The sequence below is a fragment of the Mycteria americana genome, chromosome 9 (assembly GCF_035582795.1).
Source record: "Mycteria americana isolate JAX WOST 10 ecotype Jacksonville Zoo and Gardens chromosome 9, USCA_MyAme_1.0, whole genome shotgun sequence".
Lineage (NCBI taxonomy): Eukaryota > Metazoa > Chordata > Aves > Ciconiiformes > Ciconiidae > Mycteria > Mycteria americana.
Genome location: NC_134373.1, coordinates 32,894,887 through 32,909,656, shown reverse-complemented (window position 1 = coordinate 32,909,656; position 14,770 = coordinate 32,894,887). Strand labels below are relative to the sequence as shown.

At 42.3% G+C, this 14,770-nt stretch overlaps 1 protein-coding gene across 6 annotated transcripts in view; it reads right to left on the bottom strand.

The window, feature by feature from the left end:
* The window catches only part of KALRN (kalirin RhoGEF kinase), a 534,707-nt gene that overhangs the window by 38,128 nt on the left and 481,809 nt on the right, over positions 1-14,770 (bottom strand). For all 6 annotated transcript variants that reach the window (XR_012777086.1, XR_012777087.1, XM_075511728.1 and 3 more), the window contains 9 exons: positions 12,674-12,740; positions 11,284-11,387; positions 8,743-8,812; positions 8,075-8,161; positions 7,193-7,285; positions 6,071-6,121; positions 5,646-5,723; positions 4,539-4,724; positions 793-964 (listed from right to left, as the gene is read on the bottom strand). Coding sequence is in view for 4 of the 6 variants with exons in the window: in XM_075511728.1 (XP_075367843.1) it covers positions 793-964; positions 4,539-4,724; positions 5,646-5,723; positions 6,071-6,121; positions 7,193-7,285; positions 8,075-8,161; positions 8,743-8,812; positions 11,284-11,387; positions 12,674-12,740 (908 nt within the window). In the remaining 2 variants the exon portion in view is untranslated. The remainder of the gene's footprint in view (positions 1-792; positions 965-4,538; positions 4,725-5,645; positions 5,724-6,070; positions 6,122-7,192; positions 7,286-8,074; positions 8,162-8,742; positions 8,813-11,283; positions 11,388-12,673; positions 12,741-14,770) is intronic.

The following is a 14,770-nucleotide window of genomic DNA, read 5'->3' as shown; positions in this document are numbered from 1 at the left end:
GCGCAGCTCCCACGGTTCCTAGGAGAAACAAGCCCAGATGTTTCCTTGCCCTCTCTTTTGTTTTTTGTTGAAAGCAGCTGCTGCCCTGCAGAGTTTGGACCTGTAAGGGGGTGGATGGCCAGGCAGCCTTTGCCCCACCTCATGTTCTCAGCTTGTAGCACATGGTGACATTGAATAGGAGGTTCCTGGGGATATGCCTTGCTCTAAGTGGCAGATACCATGCAGATACAATGGCAGCGTGGCTTCAACATGGTCTTGGGAAGGGATTAAAGTCTCCCAGTGGAATGGAAAGCACCTGGTGATACATCCCTGTAAACCACAGCATTTTTAAAGGATCTAGGCTGCCAAAACCAGTCCATGAGATGCTGCTAACGGAGCCAGGCCAGAATGACCTGTGGTCTTTAATGCAAGATGGGGCTCCAGCAGCTTCTCAGGGTGGGCTGCAGGGCCACACAGCAGTTCAGATCAGGCTTGCCCAGCCCTTCTCCCATCCTTCACCTTCCCACCAGGCAGACCTGGCATGCAGGACAGAGAGCTCTGTACAGCGGCACTGAGGTGGTCTCTTTTCAAAGACCAGCTGTAAATTATGAGGACTCTTTCCCATGTGCTCTGTGGATACCACTTGACCCAGTGCTTAATGACAGGCAGACTGGCCTCTAGTTTTCTCTTTGGGATTTTACTTATGAAAAGAAGTTGCTGAATGTTTTTCTCATAGGGGAAACAAAGACACAAAGATTCTAAATCCCATTTAGTGTCACAGTTTGGGAAACAGAGCAAAGACCATGTACATACCATTTAGGAAATCTCTTTGTGTGTCCAGGACCTGGTTGATGTCCTGTACCCAAGCTTGCTGAATTTCTGGATTAGCTGCCTGTAAAATGACTCTCTCTGATGTTTCCCGGCTCATTAGAGCAAACTTGCAGGGATCATTGTCCACGTTTTCTTCAATAATAAGGTAGTTCATCTGAAACAAGTCAAGGTAAGCATGCGTTACATAGAGCATGAGTTAACGTTAGTCAAGAATCAGAATGAAATTGTTGTGAAAAGTTCCTGAAAATAATTGAGTCAAATAACAGACTGTCATCATAATCAGAAGAATTTGCCTCATCTAGATTTAGGCAGATAAATCTTAAGCTTCAATATGATGTGTAATAAAGCTCTGACAGATGTACCAGACATCCGCCTGCCTTGTCTTGAATTACAACTTCTATTTTAAGGTAACATAGACCTGACTAATGTGCTAAAAATTTACTGTAACCCATAAATAGAGTTAAAATGTTGCTATTAAAATGTTAATAAAGTCTATAATTCCTCCAATTTAAGTTTACATTTCTTATCCTCCACGGGAAAGAAAGTCTCAGTCATTACAGTATTTTAAAAATGGAATGGACCAAGCACAGGGATACACTGAAAAAACCAAAGAGAGTAATTCTCCCCTGATGCTCTAACAGATCTTATTTCTAGCAGATTACACTGTCATCTGTATGCAATCACTTCACTTGACTGTAGTCACAGATACTCTTTCTGGAAATCTCATGGATGGCAATTTCAGCTGCTGTCCTGCCCTTGTGAGGCTTCTGTTTAAGTGTACCCATAACTTTAACTTTTCCTGAGCTACTTATATCTATGATAGTGAACAAGAATAGGTTGACATAGCCTTTCAAAGAAAGAGAGAGAGTGAGTCTTCATGTCAAAAGTAGACAGCTCCGAAGACTCAGGCAATAATGTCCCTCTAGAAGAAGTCTATCTCCAGTTGCTCTGAATATCTATCAAGGTATGGAGAGATCCAGTCCACATCTGAATACTGTCCAGCATTCAAACTGCAAGATGGAAGGAGTCTCTTCCTTCTCTTCTGGGGCTCCCTGTGAAGTTAGAGGGACAGGCAGGAACTCCTCTGACATGGGGACAAGGAAAGGGACAGACAGTGAGCCTGGACAGTGCTCTTCCTCTTGCTCATCTGGTTGATAGCCAAAGCAAGCAAGTTTATCCTGGTATAACTCCAGGAAAAAGACTTGTAGGTCAGAGTCCCTAACCTCCTGTTTGTGTCTCAGGGAGATGCATTTGTCAAGGCTACCCACTTAGGTATTTTGAGAGTCTGAAAGGTGTCCAACTGAGAAGTATCCAAGAAGGGATGTGCAATTTCTGAACGCTAACTACCTCACTGCATAAAGAAAGAAGGGTTCTTCACTAATGTAGAACATCATGATGAAGCTTCTATCACAGTTTGAGTGTGACAGACCTTGAAGAACAATATTTGGGAGCCTCATCTCCCTGACAGACCAGAACGGCTGCATTTGAAGTCATGTGCACTTCTTACTCTAACGGAGAGACCTCAGTGCTCAGCAGTGGCTGTGACACAGAGGAAAGAACTGGGACCTCCAGTGCTGGCTAGGTCCTTCTGCTGTGTGGGAGGATGGGACCAGCAGGGAAACAGCCTATATCTCTCAGGGAGTGTCTCCCAGAGAACTGGACAACCATGACTGCAGACCATGACTGCATCAAAGCTAGCCAAAGATGGCTAGTCTGTCCTGATAACTGCTGTGAAGATGGCTTCAACCTGCCCAGCAGGATCTTGTCAGCATTTGAACCAAGATCAAAGAAATTTGGTCCCAGCTAACAGTGTAAAGCCTCCTCAAACTCTGGCTCACGAACTCAGACCAGATACAATTTCTGGATGCCCACTTTTAGGGCAGGGTTACGAAAGACAAGTGATGAGACAGCCTGTTTATGTGACACCTTTGCACAAAGTGCCTCTCTCCAGGGAATCACCCAGCTCAGGTTGAGGCTCCACTGCAAGGTGAGGATACCCGAGGCGCAGAGAGGTGGGGAATGGTCCTGCTATAGAGAATGGTCCTGCTCCACTGAGGGTCACAGCTTATCTCTGGGAAAGCACGACAGAAATGCCAAAGCAGCCAGAAGCTGAAGCAGGGGCTGGGAGGCAGGATGTGAGAGCTGCCGGCACGCAGACTCCACGCTGCGGTGGGGGAGACGCACATGGAGCCACGGGGGATCCCACACTTGCTGTAGGCACTCAACAGGAGAAGGAGCTGTTTGCCAAGTGGAAGAAAAGAAGGACTGGAAAATTATCACACAAAAATTTTAAACTCAGGCAGTGGGAAGAGCATTACTTTCACAGGCTGTTTAACTAGAAAAGCAACTCATACCCTCGAGGCAAGCTAATTTTATTGACATTAGGAGAGATTTATTTTTCTCTCTTTATCTACAATATACAATTCAGGAATTGTTTCCTGCAGATAAAAGCCTCATTGTTATACATACAATAAACTGAAGTAAAAATTATTCATGTCATTTCCATCTCCAACTTTAATAATTATTTAAATCAGCAATAAGATAAAATCAAAGCTGATCCTCTAAATCAAGATGATTGTTTATTTGTACACTTCAGTTTTTTCCTTTTTATCTTACTATTTGGTTGGAAACTATGAAATACACTGACTTGCAAATGGATATAGGCTTTTCAGTAAATGCTGCAGTTTCTGTCAGCCAGGAAGATGCCCTCATTTCAGTAAATATGCTGTTTATCACAGATTTGTTTAGTTATACATGGTTAATATGCATTATTTCACCTGATATTGTTATATCCTATTTCATATTAATTAACGTACCATTTAAAATTTAGAGCAAACACAATGCATTCTCCCACATCTCTTTTTAACCTGTATCTTTGAAAAGGAAATCAATCCCAGACTGGTTTCTCAGCTTTGAATGATCAAGACATTCAAACGAACCAGCAACTTTGCTCTTTCTGCAGGCACAGCAAAGGCTGTTCTACCAGGAGAGGTGTAGCATTCATTCACCTTCACTTACCATTTCAGACGTTAACTTTGCATTTGTTAAACAAGCATAAAACCCCTTAAACAAACAAATAAACAAATGAGTATTTTCCCTGGTTACTTTCAGTTTTTACTTTTAGTCCCAGCCCCATAATTTGAAAAGATTATTTAAAACCAAAATTAATTTCTTAAAACTTTCTTTACAGTTTAGCTGGTTTTATAATTCCTCATAGCTGCATTTGTAGAACTATGTGTGGTTTTGTCTTTGAAGTCGTTCTGTCTTCTTGCAACATTCACATTTGTACTGAGAGCCCTCCCCTGATTAGGGAGAGCATTTCCAGTAATGTCACACAGAGGCTTAGTATCGACTTACAGTTTGGCCTAAGATGACTTGGATACTACACCTTCCCCCACCTTTTATGATCATGCTTAAAAGCAATATTGTATACTTCCTTTGACTACTGCAGGCTTTCTAGCAATATTTGCTAACTCAGAGCTATGAGTGACAGAGGACCTGCCCTGGTTGTGCTCCCTGTAAAAATCACCCAGTAAATTTGGACACCCAGTGGTTTATTTACAGACAGTCTTAAAAGGCTTCTGATCCACTGAAAGGTAAATGCAAATGTTTTCTGCAAATTCTTGTCCACCTATGACAGGATGGACCAGTCCCACAGTATAGAAAATTGGTAAGATTTCCTTACGTGACCATCAAACAGAATATGCCTCTCCCTCTGTATTTCTCACCTTTATGCTTTTCTTGAACATGTAGCCTGGTGTTAAAGATCCTTTCCTAAGGAGTTCGCTGAAGATAACTATTTGCTCAAAGAGAAACACCCTACGCTCCTTCGGTCGAGATTGAACTCCAGAATCCTGCTCCGTCACATAGAAGGTGTCCTGCTGCAGCAGCTTGCCTTGAGCTGTCAGCTTGCCCTGAGAAGCAGACAAGGCACCAACGTTACAAACCCCGACCCGCCATGATCCCACAAGACAATCTGCTATGTTTCGTGCAGTCCAAGTTTTCCAAGCAGCACTGAATTCATGTGAGGCATATCCCCTCTAAGTTATCAAAGCAGCAATCTTGTAAATCAAGAGCTCAGTTTAAGGAAAATAACAGGTTTTCTTTGTTTTTATTGCCACTGATTGTGCATATAACACCAAAAGCAAGAGGTCTCAAGTAGACCGTTTTGTATACTTCATTTCAAACACTGTTCCCATTATGCAGTTTGTTACTGTAGAGCATTGGATTCCCTCCAGTCATGAGCTCTCCATCACCCCCTAAGCCAGTAGTCAATGACACAACACCTCTGAAGGTGCAAAAAACCAGGACCTACCTGTTTGCAGGAATGTTACGATGCATAAGATGGTCAGACAAACTTGACCTCAGTTTGGAGATAAGACATCTCGCCAGAACTGCCAAAGTCTACATTGGCTTAGTTACAAACCACAAGCTGTAACCTGTGGGATTATAACTCACAAGTCCCCTCCTGGATGTTGCCAAACTCCAAGGGAGCTGTTAACACGTTAATGCTAGGTGACCTTACTAATAGGCAGAGCAGTCTGGTTCACCACTTATTTTGCTCTGGCAATAGATATAAGAAGTCTAATTCAAGCTTGCAGAAGCTTTTACAGACCTCACATTTTGAAAAGACAATAGATAGATTGTCACAAGTTTAGAATGACAAGTATATCAACCCCACCTTCAAAACCTCACCAAAGCGTGCAGCTCAGTGCTGGAGAAGAACAAGCACTAGATAAACAGCCTGGAGTAGGGCAGACTGTAGAGGCAGTCACAGAAAGATAAAACACCTTTCCTTGCCTGGTTGTTATTATAAGCAGAACGCAAATGCATACCTCAAAGCCTTGGAGGCGACCCAGGTTCATCATATCATTGCAACGTTTCGGTACAAGGCACATTAATTCAACTGCTTTCTGTTGAAGGAAAAGGATGTTGTATTGTTACAAGAGAATCAGAGGGTTCCTAAAAATAAAGTGTCAAAGAATGAACTTCAATAGCATGATCACTGCTAGCAGTTATTCATGGTGAGGCCCTCATGCACTGAAGATGTATGGTAATGTCTAAAAGAGGATGGTGCACCTACAATGCAGGACTGCACCTTCTTCTTTTACTTCTGACTTAAGCTAGAGAGAAATACCACATTTAGAATACCAGTGGGATCTTCAACCATTGTCAAAGGAATCCTGGGGTATGTATTCATTCCTCCATATAAAGCGGCATTAGATAACGCAGCACTATTCTCCAGGACGTGGAAACGTACCTCTATATCAGAGCACTCCAAACCAGCTTTTTCACTGTACCTCAGGAAGTCCTGGGGAAAGCAGAAAGGTTTGCATTAAGGCACTTCAGAAAGAGAAAACAAAAGACGCCAGTTTGAAAAAGCATATTCAGCATGTGCTTTTCTGAGAAGGAACTCGCTAATATTAATAAATTCATCTTCAGAGGTTGCTGAACATTATAACCACTTTATAGATATGGAAAAGGGGTGTGGATGGTTGCTGAAAACATCACAGAAAAACAACAAAGCTGGGATTAGCCCTTGGGAATGCTGACTTGGTCCCTGTCTTAAGCCACAAGACCACACACGCTTGGAAGATTTTTCTTTTCCTTTTGGCATTTCAGGGAACATGCCGCTCTCTTTGCTAGTGTGCAATTACAAAACTGTGGGCTGATGGCAGCCTGCTTGAGACTAGTTCAAAAAAGAGAAGAAATCAGCTCAGAACCCTGGTACTCCTGGAGATTACAGGGTATGGTTCAGACACACCTAATTTTAGACATTAGCTTGAGACCCCTAGGGATGAATTTTCAGAAATGCTGAGTAATTGGCATTGTGGATACAGTCAGCAGAAGCCAGAGTGGTCAGACTCCTTAGGAAAAAAAATTGCGGTGGGCTCCCCAAATTTTCACACATCAGAATATTCTGGAAATAAGTTTCTCAAGCGAATTTGAAGAGCGATATTCAGAAACGGAGGCTACAGTTACAATGCGTTTATTAGAATCATACCATTCAGGACAAAAGACAGGCTTTAGTAACACTCCCGTGCATCTCTATTGCAATTTTAGAAAATTGAATGAAAGTTTGTTCTGAAACTTCAGAGGAAGAAAATTCCTATTTGAAGTTTACTCTTCTATAAAAAATAGTAAATGAAAAAAAAAAATTTTATTATCATCAACTGCAAACAACTCCCACAGATGTGGCCCTCCTGCTCTCTGGACATTTTCCATGGGACTCTGTCATTGTATGCCCATGTAGAAGCAGACTCCTCTTTCCTCTTAATTTGATGAAGTTATTCCTCAGTTAAAACTAAGGCTGATTTAAAATAACAGCATCTAATGCAAGATGCAGACTATAGTTTAGTCCAAACTGCATCTTTCTACTCACCTTGAGAAGAAGCTGATATTTAGTTATTCTTTGAATGGGTTTGATCAGAAAGTCACTGATGGTTAGCCGCTGGCTTATTTCCTGTTGAACCTCCTAAAAATTGAGGATTAAAAACAATTGCAAACAATCACAGAGTAAGACAGAGAACATGATAAAATGTCTCCGCAGAGACTTATTTCCACAAAGTTAGTCTGTTCTTAATCTTTTGTTTGCAAGAGGGAATTTTAGAGGATTTAAAACTCTGGCATATCCTATTTAGGCAAGGACTGGGTAAAAGTCATGACCGAGCTGGAAGGCGTTGGAAAGCAGAGGATCCCTTCCCCCTTTGAGCTGACTGAGCAGGGCTGCAAGGTCTGGAGACCGCTCCTTCCACTGCAGCAGGGATTAGCTCACAAACAAGTCCTGCAGCGCATGCCTCGTGCCCTTGAGTGAAGTGAAACATCTTTCCCTTCTTAAAGAAGCTTCTTTCACATTAATATCTAAATGTGTCTAGTCCCAAAGATTTCCTGAAACAGACCAAATTATTGGGAATTTATATAAGAGGCACCACCCAGCTCCAACGACTTTTACCTCCTCCCCTGTTTGTAGACTACAGATTAAAAAGTCTTATTTTATTTTGGACAGAAATCAATGCAGTTGTGGCACTCTGAGGGCCACAGACAGTTAGTACTGGATTAAATATTTATTAGAAGTTAACAATATGAGAAGTTGAAATAAACTAAATAATAACATTTTTTTTCCCATAGCAGAGACTTTAGCAGCACGTGCAGTATCAAAATCTTCTAGAGTTTGTTTTAGACAAACCCCTCAGGTTACAGAATAGTCTACTTGACTAGGACTCGCAGCTGTAAGTAGCAGTAATGTACAATAAGCCATGCTTACCTCAAAGTATGCCTCATACTCAGCTACTATATATTCAGATCGTGGCTTGTTTTGGCAATATACCACATACATGTGTAATCGCCGCTCCTGTGAAAGCAAGGTGCACAGCAGCCTGGTGAGATATTGGCTACTGTTCTGTTCTGCTATTAAAAGCTGGCAGAAAGTTGCTAAGATGTTCTCCTCGGTCTCCCTTATTTTTTGTTTAATCAAAGATTTAGTTTGCAAAAGTAAGAAAGTAAATTGACAACTGGTTTTGTTCTCCACTTCTGCACCTTAGGCAAGGGGAGGTTTCCATGGGGGTAGCCAGTTAGAGGTGTTGTCCCCACACCGGTAGGTCTGAAATTTGCTATAAAGTTGTGCTCTGGCTAATGTCACACGAACATGTCAATCATAGCAGTTGGCAAGTATCTGCCATAATTATATTTTGGCAGATGTCCTTAGCCACATCAATTTTGCCCCTAAAATAAGAAGTCTGCAAGAAGGCAATGATTAATGCTTTAGTTCAATCCAGCTGCTCACTGAAGATGCATAACTATAGGGCTACTTTATGTTTAAATTAAGTTTAGGCATGTAAAAGTATCAAGTTGACACAAGCAGATTTTTCGGAAAGGAGTCATCACACCCTAAATGCCAATTATACTAGAGAGAGGTAACAAAATAAAACTTACATGCTTAATAAAAAGCTGTGCTAAACGGTCAGGTTCTTGAAGACATTTTTCCAGTTCAGCCAGGAAAAAGCTGAAAGAAAGGATATCAACATTTCAGAATACTTCTTTAGGTCATCCCAGCAGCAAACTAGTTGTCCTTCAGATATATCAGTGCAATTTTAGCTATAGTATTCAATAATAAATGAAAAGGTAAGCTTGGCTTCAGCCCTTAATGGTGGCGTTTCTAAAACATTAGATGAGAGCTGTGAAATATGGAGGTCTTGTCTTGCAAACTATCTGCTCTTCTTTACTATTATAGTGGTTTCAATTTTTAAAAAGTGCCGGTTACTAATTGCAAGAGTTGCTTTCCTTCACTGAGAACTCCCAAAGTAAAACTTTTCCATATACCAAAACACTTCTGAAAACTCAACTGAAGCTTTACCAGGAGTTCTCAGTTGCACGAGCAGAGTTGGAGTACTGGTCAATGTGAAAGAGATGCAGAAGTTTCCACCTGAATAAACAAATCAACACATTTTTGCTGGTGGAGTTTTGGTATGTTCTGTTTTTCACTCTTTCTCAGTATATTACTGTTAGTAATATACTGTAATTCATAATAGTAATAGTAATTCATAAACACGGTCTCTATCTTGACCTGCAGCCATGGGGAGGTCATTCATTCTAGCTTGAACGCCCTTACCAAAAATATACTGGGATGTCTAAAAGTGAGGTAAAAGCAGCTAAACCAAACTTTAGAAATCTGGTAGGTTTTTCTAACTGGTAGGCAAATCCTGACAATCTCCCTTTCCATGATCTTCCTCTTTTTCACTGCAGGATTTCTGTCTCAACTGCCTCCATGGATTTGCTACAGTAGCCAGATTTGGTGAGAGGCCATGCCCGCAATGGTTGGGTCCCAAGAAATCCCAGAACCTCAAAAAAAGATGCACATTGGACAGCTGTCCCAACTAAAAATCACTATCACTACCATCAGATATGGCTACTTCCATAACTCAATCCTCTATAAATGTTAAATTAATCTGCATTTAAATAGACTTCTTGACCCAGATATACAGAACTAAAAATAGGGAATCCCTCCCTACGTGTTACAGAAAACTCCTATCATCACACTTAAACAATGAATGGCACTGGTAAAAACACTCCGTTCCTGGTATCAGCTTAATATATGGTGAAGCTTTTTCCGACATTTTTTTTTGTGCTCACAAGGGCATCTGTCAGAACATAAGGACAGGCCCAGGCCATGAGATAAGCACCTGTGGGACACATGATGGGAAGGACACTGTGTTTCCTGACTGAGGGAAATGTCCAGAGCTGAAGGAAGATCCAGCTCGGTGTCCATTGCTCAAGTCTGCACATGCACACTCAAATTCTAGTTAGCTGGAGCTGTAGAGTATTTCTGAGGGGCAGAGTTGACATGATGACCATATTGTCCATAAGCAAGACATTGCTGTTCATAAAGTTACAGCAGAAATTGCCCAGGGTTTGCAATAAGTCTCATATTTCCAGCAGCTTTTCAAAATCTACTTGTGATGAGTAAGATTTTCAAGGAACAGAGTTCTTAACTCAGAGTCAAAAGCATCAACTAGGCCATGTCAACAAGCATGTCAGGGCTTTCATGTGAGAAGGATCTTGAAGGTATTTGCATTTTATCACCCTACTAGCCAAATACTACTGGTATGGTCAGCCTTCGTGATCCTACCAGCTGCATGTGAAGATGTTCATGTTGCTGAGAACCACAAGACACAGGAAAGAAACCATGACTTTCCAGCATTGCTACTGCTCATCAGTGGGATGAATTGAGCCTACAGCTGTGACACAAGAAACACAATTATGGCAGCCTCAGTAACTTTTCTGAGGATCCAGCAAGTACCCCACAAGCAGCAACTCTCTGGGAGTCATGATGGGACTGCTTATGTGCAGTAGGTCAGGAGCTGTGGATGGACCACAGTGATATCTCCCATTGAGCCTCTCGTTGTGGCTCCCCAACAAGGAGTGGCAGAGCTGTTGGCAGCACAGCACTGACACAGAGCAGACTCTCTTGTGTGCAACATTTCTCTCACTCTGACCAGCACTCCTGGCATGGTGTTTGAGCCAGCATAAGGCTGTATCTGCGATCAGAGACAGCATGACAAACACCCTCCCATGAAGCCAGGCAGTGCAAAGCTATAGCCCACCAAAGTTCTTTTTCACTGGGAAAAATTATTTTATGTAAGACTGATGCTTTGCATCATGCAGTTGTGCCGTTTCTGGCTGGATAGACAAAGCCCTGTATCAGGATCTAGTGTATCATGAAACTGTGGCTAAAAGCACATGAATTAGAACATGTTCTCAGGATTCAAGGTAGGCATGATTTGTGAGGTTATTAAGCAGCACTTACAAACCAACAGAGACCATTTAAAGTGAGGCAGTGTCCTTTGGAAGTTCAGCCCTGAATGACCTGCTGATGTTCAATTAAAAGCAGCTTAGACATAGAGACACATATACCCCAATCCTTTATGGACGAGCAGTTAGAAAGGTGCTTAAAAAGGAACTAAACCAAAAACTTACTCTTTGTGCCAGTCATAGATCTGGTGAATATTGCCAAATACAATCTTGTCTTTCCCTTTCATATCTTCAGAAACTCCTTTTTCTTCTATCCTCTTCATGAAGCCCTTTAGGATTAATGATCAGAGATTAGCAAAGTGTTCATTTGAAGGGGGAGCATAATTACACTCTTTTTTTTTTTTTTTTTTCAAAGAAGCAGAAGTTTAACGTCAGGATTTGTTACATTGAAAACACTTAACATACCTTTTGTACAATTTAAAACCAGAAACCATCTAGATACTTTAAATTGCAGTTTGCTTAAAAGAAAACTTTAAAGGGTTTATTCCGAATATCTACAATACTTATACAAACTGTTATTAGATGTCATTGAAGTGACAAGTACAATTAGAAGATAAAAGTTAAGCAAAAGTAGTTTATCAAGCTCTTGGCTTCTCTGGTAAGAGGAAGAAGCCAGACTCTGTACAGAGTTCTTCCATTCATCACCCTGAGTATTTTGTGGGAGCACAAAGCCAAGCAGGAAGTTTGAAGAGTCACATGAATAGGATTTCTCACACCTCCTGAGAGTTTCTTTATAAGCCTTTGGAGCCCTGCAGCCCTGTCAGGTTTGCCAGTGGTGCATGATGTAAACAGAAGACAACACAAAAGTTTGGAAGCTGTTGAAGATCAGTGTTAGATGGGCTGATAATTCTTCTTGGACTAGTGAATGCCAAAAGCATTGCCGAAAGCCCACTTCCATCATGTGCCTTCAGTTCTGAGTCCTTGCTGGGAAAAAAACTGGACCCTGCACGTGAGTTAACTCTGACAGGTGATCCCCAGGGATCAGCCAGGTCTTTACAAGTTGAAGCTTAAAAAACTGTAACTGGTTTTGAAAAAAGGGGCAAATAAAAAAAAGCAGCCCTCTATTTTATCTCTTTTTGCAAAACAATAATCCATGAGCCACACACACCCCTCAGCGCAGATCCAAACCCAGCTTCTGGAAAGGTACTCAGACACAGGACTTAGTCCAGGTGCAAACGCAAGTAAAGTATGTGTTACCATTACTCAATATGACAGCAAGAAACGCACAAAATAGGTGGCAGGAGCATAAGTTATCCTCCACCACTGCCCTCAAGGCTGCATTAGAGCAGAAAGGGTTTGTCACAAGCAGGGTAGCCAAGAAAAACCTTTGCACACTGGAGTTGAAACCTAAAATACAGCATTTGTTAGATGGAAACAAAAATAGTTTCCAAAGGCATTTCTTCTTGTTTCTGTCAACATGAGAAGGGGACCATGGAAGCAGAGTGCAAAATAAAGCAGTTTGTTTCTCATGATGTATTTTTTGTTGTTGTCACTTTTCAGCATGGTGCTTTTTAGTGGGAAAACATTTTGCATAGCAGGGTTTGCTTCAGCTCACCTCCACAACAGTTCCCAAGTCTTTGACGTAGTCTTTTTCAGTCTGTACCAGCTCATTTAAGACAAACCTAAATTAAAACAGAACGCACACATATTTGACCATATTCCTTGACGTTACTGTTTGTTCCTCTTACCACATATTACCCCACCACGATTCCAGGTCACGTAACACGACTCACTCTTCACTCACTCACAGCTCAGTGGAATGTAAATGACAAAAATGTCACATTTCAGGTCAGGGTAGTTTCAATTCTCTTAACCACCCTTTCCTCCTACCCCTCTTCCCCCCACATCCCAGGATGGTGCAAGAGCAGCAGCACAACCAGCTGCCTGTGCTTTGAACTACCCCTCCCTGCTCTGCCCTCCTCCAGCCCCCGTGCAGCCCTCCTGATAGCGATGGAGACATGTCCTGACCCATTTTGCGGCAAGCAGGAGAGGATTTCTTGCCCCAGTCCCTCTGGCTTTGCCCAAGGTTCATCAATTAAGTTTTAATGTGGAAGTTTCAAACACTTGGAAAACAAATCCCCTCTCCTGTCATAACCAAGAGCTTAATCTTTCAGACTAGGTAATCTATGTGTGGGTGTCAAATGCTTTACACTTGATTTCAGAGCTAATAATCCTGGGTAGGAGAGTCATCTAATGAAGGCCTGGTGCATGCAAACAACAGCAAGCTAAAAAAAGCCCCTCCTTTGCAAGTCAAACTGACTAATCACATAATGTTCTTTCGAGGACAATTTCAAAAAGTTACAGCTTGTTGCAGACAGTTTGCCTCTCAGTTACGCCAATACATAGATTTGGCACATGACAAATAAACTCCATCTGTGCTCAAGTTTGCTATGGCAGTAACAAGGCTAACAAGATAGAGGAGTGCTTTCATGTCTAATATCACTCCGTTCACATCAAGCAGCAGACTGACCCACTTGAAATGATAGGGCTGAGGGCAAACAGTGCTAAGATAAAAACCTGGTTGAAAATATCTAGAGAGGGAAAAAAAAAAAAGCAGACTGGCGTTGCAAGGAGAGACTCAGTTATGAGAGGTTACTGAGAAAACAAATCCTGCTCCCGCTGCGCTCCCAACGTGTTCCTTGCTCAGACAGAGCGGAGGAGATACCTAAGACACGTGGCAGGAAGAGGTCAAACAGCTTCTTGTTCATTTGAGAGTGAAATCCAGCCCCCTTGGCAGAATGCAGGGCTGGCAGCGGCGATGCCAGATGCTCGTGCTCTCCAAAGTGCCCTGCCAAGTTGTGTGCCTGGGTAGTAAACACGCGCAGGGCAAAAGGCTGCTCTTTTATAAAGCAGCAGCGTGTGGCCGAACAAGCGTATGTTGTACAGTCCCCTCTCACTGGCTGACCTACCGTGCCCTTGCAAAAAGCTTGCCACGTCTCCTCCGCGCGGGGAGGCATGCTGGGAAGTTACTTTTCGGCTTGCACCACCTCCATCTGCATTGCTCCCCGCGAACACAGAGAGCTGCTGAAAAGATGGGGAGAACCTCTCCCATCTGCCCACTGCCTCTCCCACACCCGGACTCCTTTGGTTTGAGTTACTGCAAGGATACATCTGGCCAAATCCTGCTCTAAAAATGAACCAGCAGGTACTTGTACTACTTAATGTTGCTGCATATGCAGGCAGGTGGGTTTGAATTAAAAATCAGTGCAGCGCCCAGAAGTCTATCAGGTGAACAGACTAAGCCTGCAAATTTACACCTCTTGTAGGAATCAGGGTCTGCATCTCCACTACTCACCTTAAACTGAGCACCAGTGTTCCCCCAGCTCCCCTCTTCCCAGCAAGCAGAAAAATCGACCTTGACCCTCTCTGTTAGTTCTCTGAAGCCTACTTGACACAGGACCTTAGAAGTACTCCCAAATGTAAGGTTTCTAAAACGCATGCTGCCAAAAATTCAAGTTCACTCATTTCCTTATCCGATAACATGGAGCAAGGGCAGGCAGTTACTTGGAAAGTGCCTGCCCTGGTCACCAGCAGGTATTGACTACACAGCTGTATTTAAAATGGCATGAACTGGAACAAGGACAGAGCCTCCTCACTTCTGAATAAGTCTGAATATCTGGGTATCTTGGTAACTCTGTATTAAATCTATACT